The following is a 24,000-nucleotide window of genomic DNA, read 5'->3' as shown; positions in this document are numbered from 1 at the left end:
TAATAATAATAATAATAATAATAATAATAATAATAATAATAATAATAATAAGGAGTATACTTTTTGGCTGGGTGGGGGGCTGTAACCAACCACAGCATAGACTAAAGTCTGCTATCGCATTTAAAAACAAATTACAATACCATATAAATGTCTCAAAATATCATTGGTTAAATAATGTTGAAATAAAATGTCTGTTAAAATCAATCAGAGTGTTCATTTAAAAAGTCTACCCACTTAGTTTAAATGGCCTTCCAATATTTAACGAGCTTGTCAAGATGACCTTCTGCATCTGTAGCGTAATGGTTTCACTCTTGTCTCCCACCAGATCTTTAATTTTCCGCTCCACCTCTCTTGAGAAACCTTCGAGGACATCTATAATGATGTTGTATTGAATGATCTTGTATTATTATTATTATTATTATTATTATTATTTATTGTGTAAATGAATTTCCAGGAGCTTGAAGATCAACTGAACAAAGTTAAAGCAGAAAAGGAGAAATCTCTTAAGTCTTTCAAAACACTTAAAGTGAATCATGATGTAAGTACTACAGTATATACATTCACTTCATCTGTTTTTTTCTTGTGAAGGGGTTACAGTAGCATCTGCATAACGTACTAGGTGAGCCGTGCAGCCAGGTCGTAGTGAGTCATTAATGGTTCAATAGCTTAGCTCCCTTGAGTCTCTTAGAGCTCAGTCATTTGTGTGTGTGATTTTGTTTGTTTTTTTTTGCAAGTGGCTCAGAGTCGTCATCCAAAAGACTTAATCTCTTCATCAGCTTAACCTGTTTGATGATTCTATTACCTTATCCTGTATTGATGCTCTAGCTTCCATGATTATCCTTAGCTCAGCAGTTAATCAAAACTGGTTTGGTTGTAAGCAAGGTACTTGGAAGTCAATGGAAACGTTTAGCTACAAATACCAAATTCATTATATCGCGCAATATGTGACAAGAGGCTATTCCAGATATTGTTTAGGCTTAGGGTCAGCATTTGAGAAGGGTTATAGCTGTTTTTAGCCGTGGTAAAACAACAATTTTTAAAATAAACTTGAGGAAAAGTTTGCTTATTTTCCTGAAACTTTACTTGCTCGTAACGTTCTTAATTTTCGTGGCATTCTGTATGGAATTAGTGTTATTAAAATTATTATGAACTGTCATCATTATTATTAAATTTGCAAACTTGTTATTAAGTTTCGAAGAACAATTCTTATACTCATTACAATGAAACGGATCAAGAAATACAAATAAAGGCTTGCAAGTCTCAGGAAGCCATGGAGGCTTAAATGGTTTCAGTCACAATTGTCTTTTTTTATCAATGTGTGGAAACTTTCAGAGGCTGAAAAACAAGTTGAAAGAAATGAGCTCATCACAGGAAGATCTCAGCAAGGTGCCTGTTAAGGTAAAGGGATAATTGGGATTTTTGTAGACCTATCGATAACATCGATCTCCATGTTGGTTTACTGAAACAGCAGGAGTATTGCCCCAAAATGTGTGAATGAATGAATGACAACTTTAAGTCTCAAGTCTTAATAGCCGAGCACAAGTGCTTTACTAATTGGGGAGACTGAAATATAAGGTAAAATCTTTACAACTAAGATTTAATAAGAGTAAAGAACATAAAGTTAAAATTAAATCTAAGAATTAATTTGTTGATAAATGCTATCATAATATTATCACCTAGTAATTAATTTATAACTAACTACATAGATGAACAGCAAGAACAACGCATGCATCCGTCGTCTAACAGAGAGCTAACGTCAACTTTCGAATGGTGCTTTTAAAGTTGTTCAAAGTTTTTGCAGATCTGATAATTTTAGGAGGAAGTTTTCCCCACAATTTTGGTCGAAGGTAGCACAGAGAATGTTGACCAGATGTTACTGTATTGTATCTGGGAACGCTAAAATCAGTTTGTCTTAAAGAACAAGAAGTGCTATGAGTATTAAAAATATTGCTAATATAAGCTGGACATAATTTGTGTTTGACTTTATACATAAGAGTGCATACGTCATGCTGTCGTCTGTTCTTTAGTGTTGGTAGGTCTGCCCTCTTGAGTAGTTCTGAGTAGGTTGCGTGATGATCTTTGTACACATAACAGCCCTTAAGCGTCTCTCTTGGAGTCTTTCTATCTTGCGCGAATCGCTGGCTTTAGAACAGTGCCAAAAATGATTTCTTTTTTAAGGACGGTGCCTACTTATTCAAAGGTATTTTTGTGTGGTGTATAAAGATGTGAGAAAAGCAGATCTTAACAAGTGTTATTGAAATCCAAAAAGAAAATTGGGCGTAACCACACATTTTTCAAAGAGAATCAATAAACAATATTAGTAAAATGCTTTAAAATACAAAGCAAGGCATGGCGTTCTTTTCTAAATTGAATCGTAAGTCTCTCTGAAAAATGCATTGGTTACTCCCAAATTTCTTTCTGGATCCCAAGAGCACTTGCTACGTTCAGTTTCCTCTGCGCTGTTTTGAACGGTGCAAAAATATCCCTGTATTAGTGAGCACCACCACCCATAGGAAACCCGAGTATCTCGAGATGCGTAGAACGCATGCGCAATAATCACTAATGTATACTCGACTGCATGCTCATCATTCATGAGATTTTTATGGGTATTTTCTTGTAACCCCAACACAGATTTGATAAGACATTCCATGCAATGAAGGGGATATGGGTGGGTTGCTTAAATTCTGGGGCGAAAAGTTGTTCCGCTTTCTCTGCAGTAAAATGATAACAAAGTAAACACAGTAACAGTGAAAAGCAAAACGGGTTCGTCCAGTTTCTATCATACAAAACAGCGTTGCTCATTTGATGTGCGGTGAATTATTGCTTTTGAGCTTTATTCGTGTTCAGGCTCTAGTACACGTGACTAGAAACGTTGCTAATGAGAAACAAAGGTTCCTTTCTTTTGAAAACTGATGAAAACAGTTTTAACCGGACTTTAAGCAAGGACGACGGAAAAACGGCCTGGTTTTAGCGAAGCACTATGGTTAAAAAAGTATTGTAGCCCCGGGAATTTTTGGTTTTGGTCATGAAGTCATCGTGCGCGAAATGTCGCACTGCTGGAAGCCTGGAATCCTCGTTTTTTGGCGGGAAGTTGCATGGGTTGGAACCCGCATTTTTTTGGCGGGAAGTTGCATGGCCAGCGTACAGCAGTTGACACTGTGTTTTTTAGCAGAAATTTGGAAGCAAGCTTAGTATTTATTTAATATGTCGTACAACGAGAAAAGAAGAGAAAAAACAGTAAGCAGACGACGAATTAGCGGTGCTTAACGTGAAGGTGAACGACTGAAAGCATGCATGAGAAATCTGGCGTGATATCAGTGACAAACAACGAGTGAAAGAGATGAAGGAAGAGCCCGAATAAAGAGACGGCATTATAATGACAAGCAGCGGAAGAAAAAGCAAGTACAGGCACGAGAAAACAGGCTGAATAATAGTGAACTAAAAGGGAGAAAAGAGTAAGAAAGAGCACGAGAAAATAGACGAATCTAAATTAAAGTAATGAGCAGGCCGGACTGGTCGTATGGTAGTCATGGTAAGCAGACTTGTTACAAAAATATCTGAAAACAAAAACATAAATAATAGTCTATAAGCGATAATTGAGTATTTCCGCTTTTAGGCTTGCCTATATTAATAATGACGAGCCGCGGAAGAAAAAGTACGCTTTCCGAACGCGTAGGAGATTGTGGCAGGCCGTTGTGGAAAGCACGTCTTAAAAGTCTGTTGTTCAATGTTGTACTTTACATAATAAATACGTGTATGCTTGAATTTAAATGGGAAGACATAGGTATTTCATCGTTTTCTGGTCTTTCTTGATGATTTCTTAACTAAAAAGTTGTTTTGATTTCAAAAAACCTCAAACAACGTGTTCGGCTTGCTTTCAATTATTGGCACAGGTTTTCTCATGTCTTTATTCAAATGGAAGTGCTTCAACTATTTGGATTCATTCGTCACTCGTGTGTCAGCAGTTTGATGTGAAAGATCAAGTAATTTTTGCAAGTCGATATTTGTTTACGTAAAGCTTATAATTTTGTTGATTTAATAGTTGCTTGGAATGGAGTCGACAAAATGATGTTCGTGAACCCTATAAATTCAAACAGTTCATGCAGCTATGATAGGGGCAAGATTTGGTCCGAAACACTATCAACCCTTAAAACAGTAACGAAGAAGTTCAATTTCATGTCACACAGGGGCGTTGGTAAAAGATACGGCGTGCTCAATGCAAAGTATTTAGAAAAGATAAAAAACGAAGAGAGAACTAGTGGAATTTCCCCTGAAGTGACGGAGCTCGATAGCCTGTTAATAGAAAAAATTGAGAAGGAAAGCTTACCGGCTCGTCGAGATAAAGGGCTCTGTAAAGTTCTCCAAATGTTGCTTTTTAACCCGAAACTCTGCCAAAGATTTACTGTCTTTCATACCATCAAAGTCAAACTCGCTTTACGACGAGTGTGGAAATGACAAGTTGTCAGACTGGTATTTCTCGTAAAGAACTAAAAGTTATTCTTCTGAAATGAAATTATAACCATGCGGATGAAGGAGCAAATATCGTATTTCTCTAAAAGTAGGACATTTAAGAACCAAGAGAAACTAGATTACGCGACGAACTACGAATTGCTCAAAACAGTTTCAAAAACTTGGGAGGAAATGTCTCATTGTAAGAATTAATCCTTTAACGCGCTGTTCCTTGTAACTGCAATGTTATAATACCAAATGAAATACTAAATAATTGCTAAAGAAGATGCATTCATTGCTATGACGTAATAGATTACCATAGTAACAAAATAGCATCTTAAAGCACCCTATATTTTGTCTTTAAACGCTTATATCTCAAAAACGGAATTCTTTGAGTATTGGCTTAGATTGCTTATCACTTTCCAGCAGTAAGAATTGGGGGTCACCGATGGACTTCATTTGATGTGTGGCGTATTGAAATAAGGGTTCGAAACCCTCTAAATTAAAAAAGTCTAGCAATGATAGGGCAAGATTCAGGCCGACATCCACGGAACTAACGAAGAAGGAAATTTCATGTCACAGAAACGGGCGTTGGTGAAGGTTACGAGGGGCTCAGTCAAAAACAAAGCGGGAGGAAACCAGTGGAATTTCCCCCCAAAGTCATGGAGCTCAATTGCCTATTGGAAGAAAAAATTGTAAAGGAAAGTTTGGCAGAGTCTTTGAGAGAAAGGCCTCTGCAAGGGTCTTTTTGAGTTTTATATTAGCCTTCTAATTGGGGTGCACCGATTTCCCTTTTGAGATATACCGTAACCGTTTAAAGGGGCAGTGTCACGCTATTTTAGTTAAACTTCAGAACCCTAAGAGACGTCTTTGCATCAATGAAGACCAAAAAATAATGCTCTAGTTTTGTTCCAATAACCATTGAAGTGAACTGAAGCTATTTGTTGTTTGCGGCCAAGGATGGAGAGGATAGAAATCGCCAAAAGTTAAACATGAATCGCTCTGTGTCATAAATACATTTCATATCTTCTCATAGGTTTGTCACGATTGTCACGTGTGAGCTAAAGTACTAATTTAGATTTTTACCCAGTTTTGACCTAAAAACAGCAAATTTAACATGACAGTGCCCCTTTAAATACAAAATATATGGTGCTGTAAGAGGGCTCTTTTGTTGTCATGGTAACCTGTTACGTCACATCAACGAGTGAGTGCATCTTGTTTAGCAATTGTTCAGTGTTTCATTCGGTACCATAACAATGCCGTTTAGTGAAACATTTTGAGTAAATTAAACCTTTCCAAATAGTACAGTTGAGTTTGTTGAAAGTGGTTTGAGGCTCCTAAGGTAAACAGGAGAGGCGGAATTCGACGTATCCGTTCCATTGTTCTGCGGTTAAAAGCTACCGTGCAAGACACTCCCGTAGTTTTTATTTAAAGTCCCTATTAATCAATGCCTCGCACTTGAGAGCTGCATGCTTTGACAAGCCAGTCGTTACACTATTGGCAACCGAGTCCTTGCGTTGACTGCGAACCCAAAGGATTCATTATGGGAGTCAACGTTGATAGAGAATAGTCTTGTTTGTCCTTCAGGAATTGAGAAAGACTCTTTCCGTTGTCAAGATTGAGAAGGAAGACATGGAAGCAGCATTGAGTGAGAGTAGAAAGGAATTTCAAGCTCTGGAACAGAAGAATAAGGTAATGGAGAAAGATATTTTTGCACAGTTGTTAAAAGTTTGGATTTCACTGAGGAAGAATCTCTTTCTACCAACAATGACTTGACAAAAACGTCACTTGAAATTACAAGATTACTTTTCCAGACGTTTCGGGATTGTGCCACTACATTAAGTATAGGTTGCGTCCGATTGACCGTATTCCGGAATAGGAATACATGGAATAGAAGGTAGAAATCCTTCTTTCTTACGGAGATTCACAGTAAAATTGTCAAATACCTCCTAAAATGCTACTTTAAACATATCTTTATTATCCTTGTTGCTTCAAAACGCCAGACATACCGTTTTAAGTCATCACTCCCAAGTATTCTTATTCCGGAATAGGGTCAATCGAACGCACCCTTAATCATTACGAAATAATCGTGGTATCGTGGAAATGAACGGTGTTCACATTAAGAAAGAGAAATTTACTGCGAGTCACGATCTCCTTAGAATTCGAGATTGTCGGTTATTTGCAGAGAACGGGATGGATATATTTTAAAATCCACTCGCACAGCCACTGTTTTGCTTACTTCACACTATTGGAGAGATTTAGGAGCTCGCTTACGACAAACTTTAGGCTGAAATTTGCGTTTTCTGGCTCATTCCTTTCTTGTTAGCTACAGATACAAAGGAACTCCACAAAAGGAGAGTCATACGTTTTCATACTATTTAGGTATTTTTTTAAAGACAAAAAAATAGTGTAATTCAGACAGGTTTATTTATCTTACTTTTCCACTGAGGCATGCAACTTGACAATAGAATATTATACACTCATTTACTAAATGTATGGTCCCGAGGGGAAAAGTAACTTTTGTTTTTCCGAGAGTACTGATGTTTCCCGAGACGAAGTCGAAGGAAACATCAGGACTCGAGGGAAAACTTAACTAACTAGTTTCCCTAGGGACCAGACATTCAGCTTTGTTAAATATTTAGATTTTCCCTTCAACAATCGCAGCAAAGTAAACAAACGCGGGCAACAGCTGCTGAGAATCAAGAATCAAGCAATCACAGTGCTCGTTTTGTTGAGTGAAACTCTAGCGTAGTTCCTAAAACGCGGAATGACCTAAAATAATCTAAAATAACCTAAAATGACCTAAAATTATCTAAAATGAGCTACAACGGTATTTAAAATGACCTAGAATGACCTAAAATGAGTAGGTCATTGTGGGTCATTTTGGATCATTTTGGATACCGCTGTAGCTCATTTTAGGTCATTTTAGATCATGTTAGGTCTTTTACATACAGTTGTAGCTCATTTTAGATACTGTTGTAGCTCATTTTAGGTTATTTTATTCCTCGTTTTAGTAACTACGGGAACTCTAGATGTATAACAATGATGTATGGCCTGCACGTGCCATATTTTTAATTCCCTCGTGCCGTTACCCAAGTAAATGCCAATTCTCAAAGGCCCCTGCCAAAGACGATACATTGTTTCCGAAATGTTTCTTGTCGCGCGCAAACTAAAAAACTTTTGCAATGGAAATAAAATGTTTTTTAACGCATCCAGGAATATTTTTGCTTCCTGTTGCGGGGAAGATTTCGAGAAAAAAGGTTTCGGCAACGTTTTTCTTTTGCGGTGGCCTCAACTTGACTGGTTATACGTGCGACTGAAGCGCAAGTAGTAGAAATGACACTTTTCGTGACGCAACTTTAATGCCTTTCCAAGGAAAAAGTGCCAATTAAAAAAGGTAACTACCGAATAGGAGGTTTTCACGTGACGTCATTGCCACCATGTTGGTGGACGAAAAACAAAAGATCTCTCATTAGCTTCTTTTGTTCGTCCACCAGAAGTCGTACATTTCTCTATTGTTATTGGTGTCTCTGGAGGTTGGATGAAAACGTCCTATAGCGGGTCGCGTTTGTTAGCATTCGGCACCTTTCTTTGAAAAACGAATGTATACAATTCGCCCTTGTCACACGGCAGCCATATTGTCCCGGGGGACCAAAAGAGCTTTGTTTTACCACGCCAAGCCCCGCAGTGGAAACCATGGAGGTGAGGCTTGGCGTGGTAAAACAAAGCTTTTTTGGTCTCCCGGGACAATATGGCCGCCGTGTGACAAGGACGAATGGACGGCATTCGTAGGCCCCGTCCACACGTATCCGGAAATTTTTTAATTCTCAACTTCTCTGCAGATTAAAAAACGTAACATATTCAAATCGAATTTGGCCGTCGGCATCCAGGACTCCTACGTGACTGTTGTCAACAAAGCATGTGCCATGAGGCGTGCCCGTCGCATCTCTTGTCGCCAACTCGCTCGCCAACCTCGTTCCCAGGGTCTCCATTGTCGTGGAGAAAGAGACCCTGGGAACGAGAATGCTCGCACGCCTGATGACGCATACTTTGTTGACAATGTTCAGCAGCCAAGTTGAATATTTAGGTGGTAAAGTTTGTAGCGTTATAGGATTTGAAAATATCCGAATTCGAACGTCGACACGATTCCAAAATTGTTTGCGCATTCAAAAGTTTCCACTCTAGAGAGCGAATTTAAAAGTTGCGTATTCAATGCCGGATTCGCCGGATACGTGTAGACGGAAGGCGAATTCGCAAAGAAAAAGTTACGGGTTAAAAAATATCCGAATAAGTGTGGACGAAGCCTTATATAAATTCAGACTAGGTTTACACTAGAGGAGATTTTCCCGGATTCGTTAATGTTTCCGGATTCATCAATTCAAGAGGATACGGATTCGTAGGCGTTTGCACTGAAAGGATATTCGGATTCCTGATCGTTTACACACAACGACAACTCCAAGAGCATTCGTGATGGAATAGTTAGCAAGCTCAGTGTTGTTTCGTCGTTCGACAAAGCAAAAATGCCGCCAAAAAAGAAGGATAGAGTCGATCCAGATGCCCCTGAAGCAAATTTGAGCTGGACAGATGACGAAGCTGTTAAACTTCCTTGCGATAATAATTTGCGTTTCCTCCGAAATATTGCGTTACACATAATAAGATTTACCGCCTGAACCTGCAACAAGATTAGGCAACCGGAGACCGCCAGCAATGGTGGCACGAGATCCTCCATTTGGGTTTTACCGCAAACTCAAAAGATCGCTGGCGGAAAAATATCCGGATTCGACAGACGATTCGAGAGAAAATCGTTTACACAACAAAACTCTCCGGATTCAGAAGTTTTCGAATTCAAAGTTCCCACTTTAAGTTCCGGATTCAAAATCTCCGGACACATGACCAAACCGGAGAGTTTTTAGTTCGCATTCGTCCTCTTGTGTGTAAACGGGAAAACCAATCCGGTACAAGAACGTTCCGTATTCGTCACGGATCCGGAAGAATTTCCTCAAGTGTAAACTTAGTCTAAGTATCACTGCATTCAGCATTCAAACTTGAAAAAATTCATGTTCTTCCGTTTTCGCGTACAAACTAGGAAAAAAAGAAACGCCAATGCGAGCACAAAATGGTGTGCTCCACGGTCAATTAGAACGAAAAATTGGTAAGACGGGGTCGAGAAAATATACAGCACTGCACGAGAAAAGTGCTCCGAGTTTCAGATGAAAAAAACAATCGCCTTGATTGACGGTGCTTAAACACGAAGACGCACTTTAAAAGGGGGCGCTTCACGCACTGCTTTTGTTCGAATTCATTCAAGCACGACTGATTAATTATCCAAGATGGTGATCAACAAACGGCAACACAGAGTCGGAAGCCCGAAAAGATATTTCTAGCGCGAATTTGGGGAATTTGAAAAAAGAACGACAGATAACATTTCATGGAATTTTACGGGCACATTGCCATAAGGGGCTTTTTTATTGAAGAAATTATCACAGAGCCTAAGGCACCACACGTTATATAGTCCCGCGCACGTCAACGGTGACTGACAAATGAGCCTCGATCTTCCCAGGGAAGACTTCCTTATATAGCGCGCCTTCTTGTTTAAGAATTGAAACCGCAAAACGGTAACTTTTACGATAAAGAATGACTATTAGATTTGTCTGCGATCCGAAAAGAAGGAAAAGTTAATAATTGTGTGGCATTACCAAAAACCTCAGCCTAGTCCACCATCTTAGAAGAGAGGATTCGACTGGCTCTGTGTATCTTGACTATTTTGGGCCCGGGCGAACGTTTAATAGTGAAGTCTAACATAGGAAGGAGGAATGTTTGAAGTAAAACAAAAAGAAAAGAGGAAGTGGGACAAAAAAATAGAAGGTGATTTCAAGAGAGAGGCGTTTCATTTACTCTTTTGCCTTTACAGGAAACTGTCGAAGAATTCGAAAAGCTGTTTGTGGAGAATGAAGTTTTAAAAGACTCAGTGACCGGTCTTCAAAAACAATACAGAAATGTTACTGAAGCTAACGAGGTAAAAAGAAGATTCTCTCCCACTTTCGATATATTAAAATTCAGTCCAAAGCAAAAGGCACCATCTCGAGGCTCTGGAGAATAAATATAAGGATTTGTATGAGTTTATTCCCCGGAGCCTCGAGATGGTGCCTTTTGTTTAGGACTGAATTTTAATGTATCGAAAGTGGGCTATTACCAGCGGCGACAATATTCGGAAAAGCGCGGACCCCTTCCAAGGTGGAAAATTTGTCACTAAGACACGTGACCAGCCTGAACTGGGGTCTATCTTGCCTCGCTTCCTCTGGGGTGGGGAGATGAAAGACCCTGGGAACGAGTTGAAGCAGAAGTGAAGTGCTCTACTAATTGTGGAGACTGTAAATCAAATCCAATCACATGAAATTAAAGGACGTAAATCAAATATGGTTTTTTCTGAGTGGAGAAATTGGGAGTGCCTTTAGAAAAACCATCTTAACCTGCATAAGTTGATTAAGACGTCGAGTCCGAATTTGGTGGAAGGCGAGTTACTGCTACACCAACCTATAATTGTAGTTCCCCAGGTTTCAAGATATCAAGATTTCCTTGAGAAGTACGAGACTAAGGAAAGAAGACCAGGCTAATAACTTGACCAGGAGTACTCTTTCGAGTCTGAATATTGACTTCATGAAAACGATTTCTGGACTGAGAAGGTACTAGTGGAAGGAAATAGACCATTGTTCCCCCAATCTAGTATAACCCACTGCGAATTTTGTTTGCCTTTGCAGGCTGCAAAGAAACAGCTGGAATGCGTTATGTTCGAGAGAGACGAGTTGAGTCTTTCACTCAAGTCATTGCTGGAAGAGCATAATAAAATATTGCATCAGAATGAGGTGAGAAAATGGAAACCAATGACTGTTTGCTAGATTTAATTTGACGAGTCATTCACACAAACACATTTTCGAAATCGCTTAGTTACACAAATCGCCGCCGACTTGTTTTTTTGAACATTGGACTACTTTGTGTGGAGGTTGTTGGTTCAAGTATGGCCGGACTTACACCTTTGTTCTTAAATAACCGAGGAGAAATAGCTGCCTTTGTTATCACATCTGCAAATAGTAAAGCATTCTAGTCTTATCGGATAAGAACCAATAAAAGCGACGACCCATTTCCCAACCTTGACATATGTTCTTAAAATTCCGTTGGAGGGTAAGGAATCCTCTCATTGTATGTTGAGATCGCGTCATTGCATGTAAGACTAATGAAAGGCTTTCCTTTCGTTACTGTGTAAGTAACATTCAGAACTGCGGTGATATAAAATTTTAATATGCTTTTTCCCACATTTCGAAGATGTTTCTTATGTGGTTCCTTCAAAGCCACACATACCTTGTTCGAAAAGGGTAAGACATGGAGTTCCAAATGCTATGGTCTGTCACACTTGGTAATCCTAAGAGTAATTTCAATAACGGCTTCCATTTGCCCCATAATAGAATTTCTCGATAAATTGTTATGCAGCTCTTCAAGTCTTTGGTGGAAAAAAGCGCTATTCAAATGTCTTCACATAAATTGTCACATAAACTGTCACCCTCCCCTCTCATATCCCTCCTCAATGGACAGGTTTGGCAGTAATGCTGATCGTCACGTCATGCCCATCTATTGTTGTAGGGGCTAGCTCGAAAACCTCACGGTTTCTCTAGTCTCTAAGCCCCAATAACGAAAACCATACACTATTTCAGTGCGACCGAGAAATCCGTGAACACCCAAAATATGTCAGGAATGTTTATTGTTCTTAAGCCAATCATGTTTGAAGAGTTCACGCGCCAAAACCGCAAATTGAATATCCGTTATAATACAGGTATTCGCGAGGGCGCCACATGTTGAAACCAACAATTCTGAGCGCCAGTGATTGGTGAAAGGACAAATAAACATGCACTGTTTTGTTTACTTATGAGTAGTCACAGAGCTTAAACTACCAGAATTAGCTCAACTTAAATCAATTACCTGGAAAATCTTAAGCCGATATTACGACAGTAAGCACTCAGCGGTTTAGCGAGTGAATTTCGGACGCGTGATTGGACACTGAGAAATAACATTCCTGGCATATTTCAGATGTTCACGGTTTTCCCGTTCGCACTGTAATAGATCTAATCGGCCAACTCAAAGTTGTACCCAATTGAAATCTTCCGGGATTAAGATTCTTAGTGTGTTGTATTTTCATGATAATGTAGCACGTATATTTAAATGATATGGAAATACCTGGAACAAAGAGTTCTATTCCCAAAGGGTTTGAATTGGTTACAACATTGAGTTATCCGGTTAGGTCTACAATTTATAACTTAATATACAGTGTAACCATTTATAACCACTATGGTATTGTAATACAACATTTTGTTAGCAATAAACATTTCTTCTTCTTGTTCTTCTGCTTCGTCTTCTTCGTAACGCGTCAACCGTAGCCGGGTTAATTGACTGTCGAACCCAAGGGTTCTATCGCTTTGGTGGCTGGCCAATTTGAATATCAAAAGTATTGCTATTAGCCTGGAAAAGAGGGAAATAATTTGCTAATATGGAGCCACATGTTATACCCAAAGGTGCTAGAAGGTCAACTTGAGGAGCTGAGTTCCGCCATCAAGGAAGCTGGGAAGAATCTAGAGTCGACGGAACAGAGCAGCGAAGAACAGAAAAAGGTAAATTTGTTTTGTTCGGTTTTTTTTTAGCTTTCATAACCTACAGCGAAAAAGATGGGAGACCTACCTTTCGGAAAGTCCCCTTTAATTGTATTGAATAGAACTAATTTTAATAGCTTCCTTTTTTTGGTAAGTTTTATTCTTCGTGCCTGGGGTTTGGGGTGCTCGAGGGCTGGTTTTCACTCATGACGCATGCGCAAGCATTAGCAACGCACGCATACGCAATCGGGTCCCCAGAGTCCGCTTTTCTTTTGGTCAGCATCAAGAACACGGGTTCTGGTCACTTACAAGGCAGGAAGTCGCAAATCACGGACTTACGGCTCGTCTACGCACGTTCAGAAATTTGAAACAACAACAGTGGTTGCCAACGGTTACAAAAATGGACCTTCACTTCGAAAGCGCATAAATTGGAAGTTGTCAGAGTCCGTGTTCTTGGTGCTGACCAAAAGAAAAGCGGACTCTGAGGACGAGATTGACGCAGACGTTTTAACTTGTTGTCAATTAGTGTCTTTTGTTCTGGACAACAAAATGTGGTGATGTACTAATCGCTTATGCTGGCATCACTACTTCATGGAGAAAAACGATGGCTCTGTACGCCCCACACTTTCGTTTGACGTGAAGTGAAGTCCTCATTTTACGAGGGTCGAAGGCAATGGCCAAATGCAAATAAATCAGACCATACCACAACACCAAGAGCTCCCTGCCTGTCCTTTTTGAATAGTGTGTGGGATATTTATGAACAAGGAATGTGCGAAGACGGGGCCTACGGTTTATAGTCCTTATATCAGAACACGTCGGAAAGTCTGACCATTTGCGGATGTAATTACAAAGGCAGCACTTTCTCCTCAGTTATTTAAAAGATCCTTGGGGTTGATCCTGCCGGAGTTGAACTTACGGTAGTCCGATGCTCAGCCAACTGAGCCAACCGGTCAGCGGTTGACACCATGGTGCACGTGTTTACCGTTTCCTTCCAAAAAATGACCTGTTATGACTAAACTTGAGGTTGCTTGGAACAAGAGAAATTTTCAATTTTTTCGTCAAACATCCGTATGATCTGTGTCAATTTAGCTCATGCAAAGTTGGTACACTCCGCAGTTCCATGCTGAACGACATCTGGGAAGTTATATTTTGTGGATAATATGTGAACAGAAGTTCTGTTTGTATTCACACAGCGATCGATCGCAGTCCGGTCATCTAAACATGTTTTAAAGAACCTCGGAAGATAGTTTAACCACATTGGCGGGCAAAAGCGCTAAGCAACGGCGCCGAACGTGGGAGCATGGAGAAACTCTATCCCTTCCTTGTAGAAAAATTGAATGGAATATTGAAGCCGCCTGAATTTTTGCTTTCCCTAGGTTACAAAAGAACTGCAGCTCTTAGCAGCGGAAAAGAACGATCTCGCAAAAGCTGTTGACGCATTACAAGAAAAGTTGGATGCATCTGTCCTGGAAAAGGCCAAATTAGACAACCTGATTCACGATCTGAAAGAAGAACTCAAGGTGAACTTCCTCGCTAAACAAGAACTGAAGAAGCAACTTGAGACAGCAGCTGAAAGCGAAAAGGGTTTAAAATCAGAGCTAAAAAAGAAAGAAAAGGAGCTGAAAACAGAAATTGAGAAAACTAAAGTAAGTGTTATTGCTGTTGTGATTTTTTACTGAGTTTGGAATTAATATATCGTTTTATTGTGGTTTGGAATGAATGCTTTCTAAAGAGGCGTTGCTTTCAGAATTCATCCTCAAAAGTGAGGTTATCAAATGTTCTGAGGCATTCCATTGTTTTGCTTTAGATTCATTGTGAATAGTTTTCCATTTTCTCAACCAATCAGAAGGAGAGCCGGGTCTGATGGTAACTGGTCTGCTCGCATTTGTTTTCCCACCCTTTGCACTCGGTGCAAGTATTTGCATCGATTTCTGATTGGTTCTTTTGTTTGTCTTTTCCTATATCATAGGAAACATAAACAACATAGTAACATAAACAACAAGACAGACCCTCTCTTGCTTTCATGGCTTGTGTTAATCGATATGTAGTGATTAGAGTGCTGAAATGAAGTTGAATAAAGGCGAATTGGGATTAATTGAATTTCTTAGTGTTGAGATAACAGTAGCAGTTTCCAGTCTCGACAATTCATGTTGAAGTAAAATGGTTCTTTTTCAAGGATGGTCAAAAACAACTTCACTTTGCGCAGAGTGAAAGACAAAAAGCAAAGAGTGCTCACGATTCGCTGAAGAAACAATGGGAAGAACATTCAGCCACCTACGGTAAAGGAATTAAGGTAAAGAATTACTTTTTCACTTAACTCTGCAAGGTCTCGACACTGCACTCCACAGAAATAAAGTACCACTAAGCGAATGGAATAAATGTATTTATTTGAAGGGCGAGGTATAGACGAAAAGGAGGCAATTGCTTAAATTGTCCAGATAGGTACGAGGATCGCTTTTCGGCTAAAGTACTAAGCCGTGGACTTCGCTGGAGCCTTGTTCACACTAAATTGTTTTGGTCACGTTACATGTGGATAAGTTAGGCTTTTCCAAATCACTGGAAGGTTTCATCTCCCCCTTCTCTGTCTACGGTTGGTTTTTGGGCTCTGGTGTAAATGACCCCTCGAACTCTTTTTCAAAGTTTTCACAAATTGCCCGTGTCGCGAAGCGAGGCAAATTCGCTAGGACACCGGGCTAAACTAGAAAACATTGTTGCGGAAACATTGTCGCGGACTCAAATGTTTTCCAGTTTGGCCACTTAGGACGCAAATCTTGCTTCCCGGACGGAAAACAATGTTTTTGAATCGGGTCAAAAACATTTTTGCTTCCCGGACGCAAATTTTGCTTGCGACACAAATCTTTTTAGCTACCCGAGCAGCAATGTTTTCGCAAGAATGTTTTCAATTTTAGCCAGGCCCTCAAGGCCATTATTACCCAACTCCTCAAATCATCATCTGTCATCAGGACTTACGATTACTCAGACCTAGAACTGATGATCCTTACGCGGCTGAAGCTAACGCTAACCGAAGCGCTGATGAAGCTATCGATGTAAAACGAAATCACTGTGTTCCGTAATTGTTACTTTTTCGATCGGCCAAATTTTTCCTAGACACGTCTTGTCGAAAGGGTCAATTCAGTTCCCTTTAAAAACATTTTGTTTCTTCGCTAATTGTTGTGATATTATCTTACCTCGGCTGGGCTCGATTATTTTTGAAGGAAACCCAAAGGAAGATGGAAAAGCTCGTTGCTGAGCGGGAGAAGTTGCAAGAAGCGTTCGTATCCAGTGAAGAGGAACGCAATGAAACTTCTAGGCAGGTTAAGGTAAAAAAGAGCTGTTTTTAGGGATTCCGGATCCATGCTGTTTCTTGTGCTATTATTTGGTCTCTACAAAGTTAATGAGGTATTAAAACTAAGTTGACATCCCAAAGAGATTCGTTTTGAGTTTAGAAGGTCGCTCTTTTTGACGAAACGAGTGTGCTAGCAGATTCGTGTTAATGAAAGAGCCAAAACTCGAAACCTCGTCAACGCCGACCGTCGTGTCTTATGAAGTAACTGCAAGTAATATTTAACAAGTAGATTCCATGTTGCCGTGCGTCTGTTCAGTAATAGATCACAGATGACGTCAAAATGTGGTAAGAACAAAAAAGTGGCACACGAGGCGATAGCCGATGTTCTTACCACATTTTGACGTCTTCTGTGATCTATTACTGAACAGATCCACGGCAACATGGAATCTATTTGTTTTATATAATAAAGAATTTAACTTTATTCGCATAAAAGCTGATGGTGACGTCAATCGTGCGTCTGTCCTCTAATAGATCAAAGGCAAGAACCAATCAAAATCCGTCAATAACTTGTGTTATTATATAAATACAATATCGATGTTTCTCGTGACGTCACCCATTGTTATTAATATGCCAACCAGAACCTAATTGGCTATTGAAGCAATGACTTCTTTTGTTCCGTGGTTGGCAAATTTGTGAAAAGAAATGTAACGTCAATGTTTGTAAACAAGAAATATCGCTATATGAGCAGCAGATTTGTATCACATTTACAAACTCGAGGCGAAGCATTATTAAATGTCAGCAACCGCGGTTGTTACTTATTAAACGTCAGCATTTAAGTGTCAATATACACAAGGTATTTTTGGTAATTCAAGACATTTTAACAGGGAAAATTGAAAGAAACATTTATGTAAATGAAGTGAAATATGTATCAGATAAACAGATATTGATTAATAAAACATTTTTGTTTTCCTGTCATGAATTATTAATGACTTTTACAAAAACCTCTAAAGATCTTAAGGGGAACTCTGAGTCAACAAAACTGCGAATTATAAAATTATTAAAATATATAATCTCCCATGCAATAATTTCGAAAATTATCCCTTTCGACGTTTCGCTCCTAGCTGTAGGGCGGGACAAAATTGTAATCTGATCCTTGTTTAGCGGCCTTGCTCTCTCGAGTTTCCACTAGCTCAGTGGCCGAGTATCCGAGCTACACAGTTATCGGTAGGTCACGTCGGCTATGATCACTTGGGGTTTATTTCCGAGTGTGCCCGAGTTTCTATTGATTATTTTGTAACTTTAAAATAATCAATACACTTTTTTGAAAGTGTTCCAGTTCTTTCTTTTATGGTAAACCTTTCTTTCTGCGTAGCTCGTGTAAGGTCTCATAAAAGAACTGAGATTATGATCTGGTTTCTCTGGTCACAGGAACTGCAGGAAAAGGTGAAAGGCATCTCACAGGAACGCGACGAACTTCTAAACAAAGTGGAGTCTTTCGAGAATAAACTGAAAGCTGCAGAAGAAGAAAAAGCGGCATCCGACAGGGAATTTGTTGATAACAAAGAAGAGGTGCAGTCGGTTAAGAATCAGTTACTGCAGCTGAAGGAAAACCTTCAAGTTGAACAAAAGGAAAAAGAGGTTAGTTTGAGGAGCAGAAAGTCTCCTTCCCTCCCTCCCTCCCTCCCCCCCCCCCCCCCCTTCCCCTAATAGGGAGCTTAAGCAGCGACAACGGCGACGGCAACGAGAACGTCACGAATTTGCATATTTAGTGGGTAAAAACAATAGCTTTGCACGCCCTGCACGTGCGTTTTTCACTTTTGTCCATTTCGTTGCCGTCGTCAGCAAAACAACAACGTGAAATAGCCAAGTTTTTCGTTTTATGAAGAACGTCAGCACTTGAGGATAAATTTTCATTTTCTCTCCTAAAATGGAGTGCCCTTCCGACTGGTGTCATCTTTGAGGAAATACCACACCCTTGTCATCTTAAAAACGTTCAAATAGTCACGAAGCGATTAAAATAACGCGAATTTATATTTTGAGATGACGTTCTCGTTGCCGTCGCCGTTGTTGTTGCTTAAGCTCCCTATTAGAAAGGCTTATTCGGAGAGGACAAGGTGTTCCTTACCTCTGGAGCGAAATTGTTTATAACACGATGCCTTCTGTAAAGGTATTTGCTGGTAAATGAGACAAATTGTAAAGAGTAACGGTAGCAAAGATTCCCCCATGCAAGCTTCTTCTCACTGACTTGGTCCACACTTACATTACTAGGAGCTAAACAGTGCATTAGAGAAAGCCATTCAAGAAAATAAGGACGTACTCAACAAAGTGACAAGTTTGGAGGAGACAGTGTCTTCAGTTGATAGTGAAAGGCAAACAATACAGGAACAAGTGAACGCGCTCATGGAGGAAAGAGCTGAAATTCAGAAGGAGTCGGCCTCGTTGAGGGGTTCGTTAGAAACCATGGAAACGGAAAAACAGGTGTGAAGAGGCGGTCTTGATGTTAATAAGAACTTTCATACCCCGCAAACTTTAGGTTTTGGCGTTTGGACAGATCTTTTACATGAAAGTAAACAAAACGTTCGTCTGGATTCCACAAATTGATACTCCCGTAAAACACAGTGGTGGTGTTTCAGACGGGAAAAGCTTGATTATTTTCCGTTTTTTCGTTTTGAAGCCTTTGGACATGATCGAATAATGGTGGTTTTATCTATTGGAAAGCGTGCGTTAGAATAGCTAAAATCAAAGCCGTGAAATGCTTGAAATAACTTCAGAAGTGTTGTCTTTCACCATCGGATCGGACGTGACCAGTTGGTCTTTTGTTAGGTGACAGCTCGCCGTTTGAGGTTGTGGGTGAACGCGGATGTAAAGTTCCGTTATCACTATCATAATTAGACCTGTACTGGAATGGCACATTGGTCCGAGATCCACAGAATGCAAAAACTGAGTCACCCCAGGAGAGGGCTGGGAAGGGGGGAGGGTTGGGGAAACAATATATAGGCTATAGCGATATTTCTTGTTTACAAACATTGACGTCATATTTCTTCTGATTTTCAACTTTGCCAACCACGGAACAAAAGAAGTTATCGTTTCAACAGCCAATTAGCTTCTGTTGGCATATTTATGAATGATAATGGGTGACGACTCTAAGAACATCGCTAGAATTCAATCTGGCCGTGTTAGCGGGGTTACCAAACAGCAATTTCTTGTTACTGTAGCCACAACACCGGAAACTTCATGCGGTGCATTCAGTTTAATGCACAGCATTTTCGTCTCGTAAAACAATTTTACCAGTTACCCTTATCGCTGTTGAAGAATTGAGAGATCCGCGGCCGTCCATGTCTATTTTGGTATGATCATTAAGTGCTGTCCAACAGAAGTAAACCATTGGGTGGAGCCTTTCCAACGTGACGCGTGCTTGTGTTTATTTTCTTGACCTGTCCATTTGTGATGAAGTATTCAAGGTCAATTTTGCATGAATTTTTGCTTTTCTTGTTTTCGTTTCGGTGTAGGTTTTAAAGAACAGTTTTGACGGCTGCACGAAGGAAAAAGGTGACTTGCTTCTAAACATGTCGTCGTTAGAGGAAAGACTTGCTTCAGTTGCTAATGAAAACCAGTTACTGCAAGAAAAAGTAACGTTGCTTACCGGGGAGAAAACTGCAGTTGAAAACGAAATGGCTTTGTTGCAGGACTCATTGAAAGCTTCGGAAAGGGAAAAAAAGGTTGGTTATTTTTGATGATCATCAAATTTGCTTCAAGAAATTGTAGAGAAAAAACCTTGAAATTTACAATTGCTTTAAAGTTGTGAGGGTGCCGCCATCTTGAATAATTGTGACGTGTTACTGTTGTCCTACTGTTCTGACACAGTGGTTTTTTTATAATAATGTTAACAGTACGGCAACCGTAACACGTCACAGTTATTAAAAATAGCGGCGCCTAAAGCAGAAGCGTCGAAGAAATCCGGGTGTTAGCGGGATTGGGCTGGATTTTTGTAGGCTTCTTTGCAACTCCTAAGGACGGTGCCTACAAATTCAATGGTATGTTTGCGCGGTTAACTGAATATGCGGGAAAAGCAGATCTTAACAAATGTTATTGAAATCCAAAAAAAAAAAATTGGGGGTAACCGCGCATTTTTCGAAGATAATTAATCAACAATATTTCTAAAATGCTGTAAAATACAAAGCAATGTATGGCGTTCTTTTCCAAATTGAAGCTTAATTATCTCTGAAAAATGCGTGGTTACCCCCAGTTTTCTTTTTGGATACCGAGATCACTTGCTAAGTTCTGCTTTCTCCACATAGTTTTGAACCGCGCAAAAATATCCCTATATTAATAAGCACCACCATAGGAAATCCGAGTATCTCGAGATGGGCAGAACGTATGCGCAATAACAATAGTAGGCACCGTCCTTAATGTTTCTCCCATATCGGAGAGTAATGTTTAAATGGGGAAAGGTTTCACCCAATTATTAAATATTGAATCGAAAGTTTTGATGCCTACTATTTGTATTCAGGAACTTTGGGATCAGATTAAACGAGAGTCCTCGGAGGATAGCAAGCTCCAAGGGACGATTGAAGGCTTGGAAAGAATGCTGAATGATTCAGACAATAGATATCAAGTGAGTGTTGAAAATAATGTCTTAGTTAACCTGGAAATTCTTCGAAGTGCTGTTAATTTGTAGTGTTGATGTTTGATTGCTATTCATCGATGTGAATTCAACCAGGTGATGTCATTTTGTTAAAATCCAAATCTGGATTCTAAACCCAAAGAATCCCAAAGCCGCTGGGATTCTTCTGATAGAATTTAAATCCGGACTTTGGAGATTTGCAACCTTAACGTTTCGAGTTTAAGTTCGTGGGAAGAAGGATTTTAAAAACGTATCTTTTACAAGCGGTTTTATGTGCAAAACCTGTATGCAATTATAGTTACTGTGCGTAACGCTATTCGCCATTTTTATGCAAAGTTAAGTTACCGAAGATGAAGCCTATTCTGTCCAATGCTTCCATACTGCGTTGTCATGGCAAATGATCCTTTTTCGTATCCAAATCGGCAGCCGTATAGACATGACCTACACCGTAACCATAAGTGAACCACCCCAAAGTAATTCTTTTTATGGGGATATTTAAGACAAAGGATTAAGTGTAACAACAGTTATTGTTTGTGGTGTTTGCGTAACCAATTCAGTCTTCGTTGTTTAATGTCCTAATCAGTTTTGTTCACTTGGTTAGCTGTCTTGTATTCAAGTTGTCATCAACTCTGATGCCTCATATCTGATATCAATTTTGCAGGAGCAATCGAAAGCCCTTCAAGAAAGCTTACAAAATAATGAACACCTTGAAAACAGAATTCACTCTTTGGAGGAGATGACTAAAAGCGGAGAAGATCTCAACAAGGTTATGTTTGTACCTTTAGGAGCAAGCATTGCTCAGTCGGTTAGTTTGCAGCCCTCTGAGCAGGTGGTGGCCAGTTCGATCTCCGTCTCGTTCCATCGACCTCTGTTTCGACTCTTGTCTAATCCTAGCCAACGTGTAGCCGTGAAAGGAAAACGTTTTTCGTTCAGGGAGAGGGTAGGGCTACACGTAGGCTACTCTGATCCGTGTTGCTGCAGCTTTGAATACCCGTAAAACGGAGCATTGACGGAAGAAGGGGAGGGGGGGGGGGGAGGGGTAAAAAGTGCGCACCCAGGGCCACAAGTTTATCAGTAACTCTAATTCACTGGGATGTCTTACCCTTGTAAAATAAGGTCCGTTACGTTTTACCTTATGTGTGTTCAGTTTCGCAAACATTCTTCACTACTTATTAACTGTAAGTAAGGAATGAGGTCTTTGCTGGGAAATCTCAAACAGATGTCTTCCCGTACTGACCGACCCATAGTAGAGGTTTGACATTTTGCCGTGAAGACTGAACGTTCGAGGTTAAAAAGGTTTTTATCATGTGACGTGATAGTTGATTCAACCGTAAGTGATCATTTCACAACTTTGCTTTCGATACTTAAGGAGAATAGTCGTGCTCTGTAATCTAACGTGTGACGTTAATTTGCGATTTTTTAAGGAGCTCGAACAGAGCTTGCTGGAAAAAGAGGAGGAACTGAGAAAAATTAAGAGCATGGCAGCGGAGATGGAAGAAGATCTAAACGTAGTATTGCAAGAAAGACAGGTCAGTATTTAATTTCTGACATCTCTCCGAGGTTTTTGGGGCAAATATTATAACTTCGTGCGCAAATCTTACATCGAACTTGGGTGATGGTGTCTGAAAAATCAGGCCCTTCATCAGGGGTTCACAATTTGATTGAATATGCAGGTTTTCAAGACTTCTTATGTTCACCTTCTTTCGAAATGAGGTTTCTTACTTTGATTGTAATTACTCAGGATCTAAATTTGAAGTTAACGACGCTCCAAGAGCAGGCGAAAATTGTTGAAGATGAAAAACGAAAAGATTGTGAACAGAGAATCAAGGTGAGAGAATCCGTCTTTGAATTGGTTTGAGTTTGTTTTTTCTCCACTCCTGCGAAATGTTTTCTTCGGGTGCTCTGGTTTTTCCCTCTCGTCCAAAACCAACAAGTGCTTTCTCACTTGATTTCTAGAGGGCTGTAAGTTAGACATCTGTTATTGGTTAGTTAGGTTATGATCTGAATATAAAGTCAGTTATTGTTATCGGAGCTCAGGAAATATTTTTAAGAGTGAAAAAAGATTGTTATACAGTGGTGGTTCATGTTTTGGCACTTTTTTTCGAGTGGTAATGCAAGCAGTATGTGTGGAGGGTATTACGTCATCGTTGGTGCTTTGCGAACCATGCGTCATCACTCTGTAAACCAACTGTAAAACACATGAATCAATGGTTGTTGCGTATTTTGCAATGAAAGAAACTAAGCTGGTCGACGATTGTGATATTAAAATGCCCATAGGACGTGTCTAGGACGACGTTGTTTGCTTGTCCTAAACTAGACTTCGGATGCAAACATCTTCGGGTGGTTTTGCGCAAGTTGGTACTGGCGCTACAACATTAGCATCTTCCTTTTTAACTTACTATATGATTACCCTTTTCCCGCCTCGATTAGAATTTTCTATAAGCGGATGGAAGTTATTATGTCCTTCCCCCCTCGATTTGAATTTTTGGGCTGTACGCGGATGGAAGTTAATTGTTAATAAGAGAGAATGGAGATTGTTGTTAATGTTGTTGGTTTTAATTCGCGTCTCATCGTACGCAAACTCGGGAGCGTCTTTATCTTCTGTATCTTTTGTTGTAGTCTCCTCCGCACCCGATTCTTGCGGTGTCACGCAACGCTCCACCCTCCTCTTTGAGGGGAGGTGAGCGTTGCGTGACACCAAAAAAGACAAAATGAAAACCAAGAAAATGACGGTATCTTCGTTTGCATATGCATATGCTTGCGTCGCAAGTGAACTCGTAGACTCGTGAAAAGGATTTTAAAATCTGTTGCGTTAGAAGGGCTATGTCACGTTATTTTAGGGTGTTAAGGGGAAATCTTTAGTTGATCACGAGTTTAAAACTTGAAAATGGTAATTTGGAATTCCTTTTCATCACAAACAAGATGATTCTGAGCAAAAACGACCTTTATCCAGGCGATTTGCCATAAACTTGAACTACGTTAGGCCGACTTTTTTCAAGATTAAC

The 24,000-nt window shown here is 39.8% G+C and overlaps 1 protein-coding gene across 7 annotated transcripts in view; it reads left to right on the top strand.

Moving 5' to 3' along the window:
- Window positions 1-24,000, top strand: part of LOC137982128 (GRIP and coiled-coil domain-containing protein 2-like) — a 97,812-nt gene that overhangs the window by 30,873 nt on the left and 42,939 nt on the right. For 5 of the 7 annotated variants that reach the window (XM_068829188.1, XM_068829191.1, XM_068829190.1 and 2 more), the window contains 16 exons: window positions 455-538; window positions 1,333-1,398; window positions 6,037-6,141; window positions 10,361-10,465; window positions 11,208-11,312; window positions 13,011-13,106; window positions 14,462-14,731; window positions 15,262-15,378; window positions 16,301-16,405; window positions 17,800-18,009; window positions 18,640-18,849; window positions 19,881-20,090; window positions 20,882-20,986; window positions 21,657-21,761; window positions 22,420-22,524; window positions 22,737-22,823. In XM_068829188.1, the coding sequence (XP_068685289.1) occupies window positions 455-538; window positions 1,333-1,398; window positions 6,037-6,141; window positions 10,361-10,465; window positions 11,208-11,312; window positions 13,011-13,106; window positions 14,462-14,731; window positions 15,262-15,378; window positions 16,301-16,405; window positions 17,800-18,009; window positions 18,640-18,849; window positions 19,881-20,090; window positions 20,882-20,986; window positions 21,657-21,761; window positions 22,420-22,524; window positions 22,737-22,823 (2,085 nt within the window). The remainder of the gene's footprint in view (window positions 1-454; window positions 539-1,332; window positions 1,399-6,036; window positions 6,142-10,360; window positions 10,466-11,207; window positions 11,313-13,010; window positions 13,107-14,461; window positions 14,732-15,261; window positions 15,379-16,300; window positions 16,406-17,799; window positions 18,010-18,639; window positions 18,850-19,880; window positions 20,091-20,881; window positions 20,987-21,656; window positions 21,762-22,419; window positions 22,525-22,736; window positions 22,824-24,000) is intronic. The other 2 variants (XM_068829193.1, XM_068829192.1) reach the window with 1 other exon arrangement.

The sequence above is a fragment of the Montipora foliosa genome, chromosome 13, assembly GCF_036669935.1.
Source record: "Montipora foliosa isolate CH-2021 chromosome 13, ASM3666993v2, whole genome shotgun sequence".
Lineage (NCBI taxonomy): Eukaryota > Metazoa > Cnidaria > Anthozoa > Scleractinia > Acroporidae > Montipora > Montipora foliosa.
Note: the sequence above shows the minus strand (reverse complement) of the source record. Positions and strands in the feature narration are given on the sequence as shown.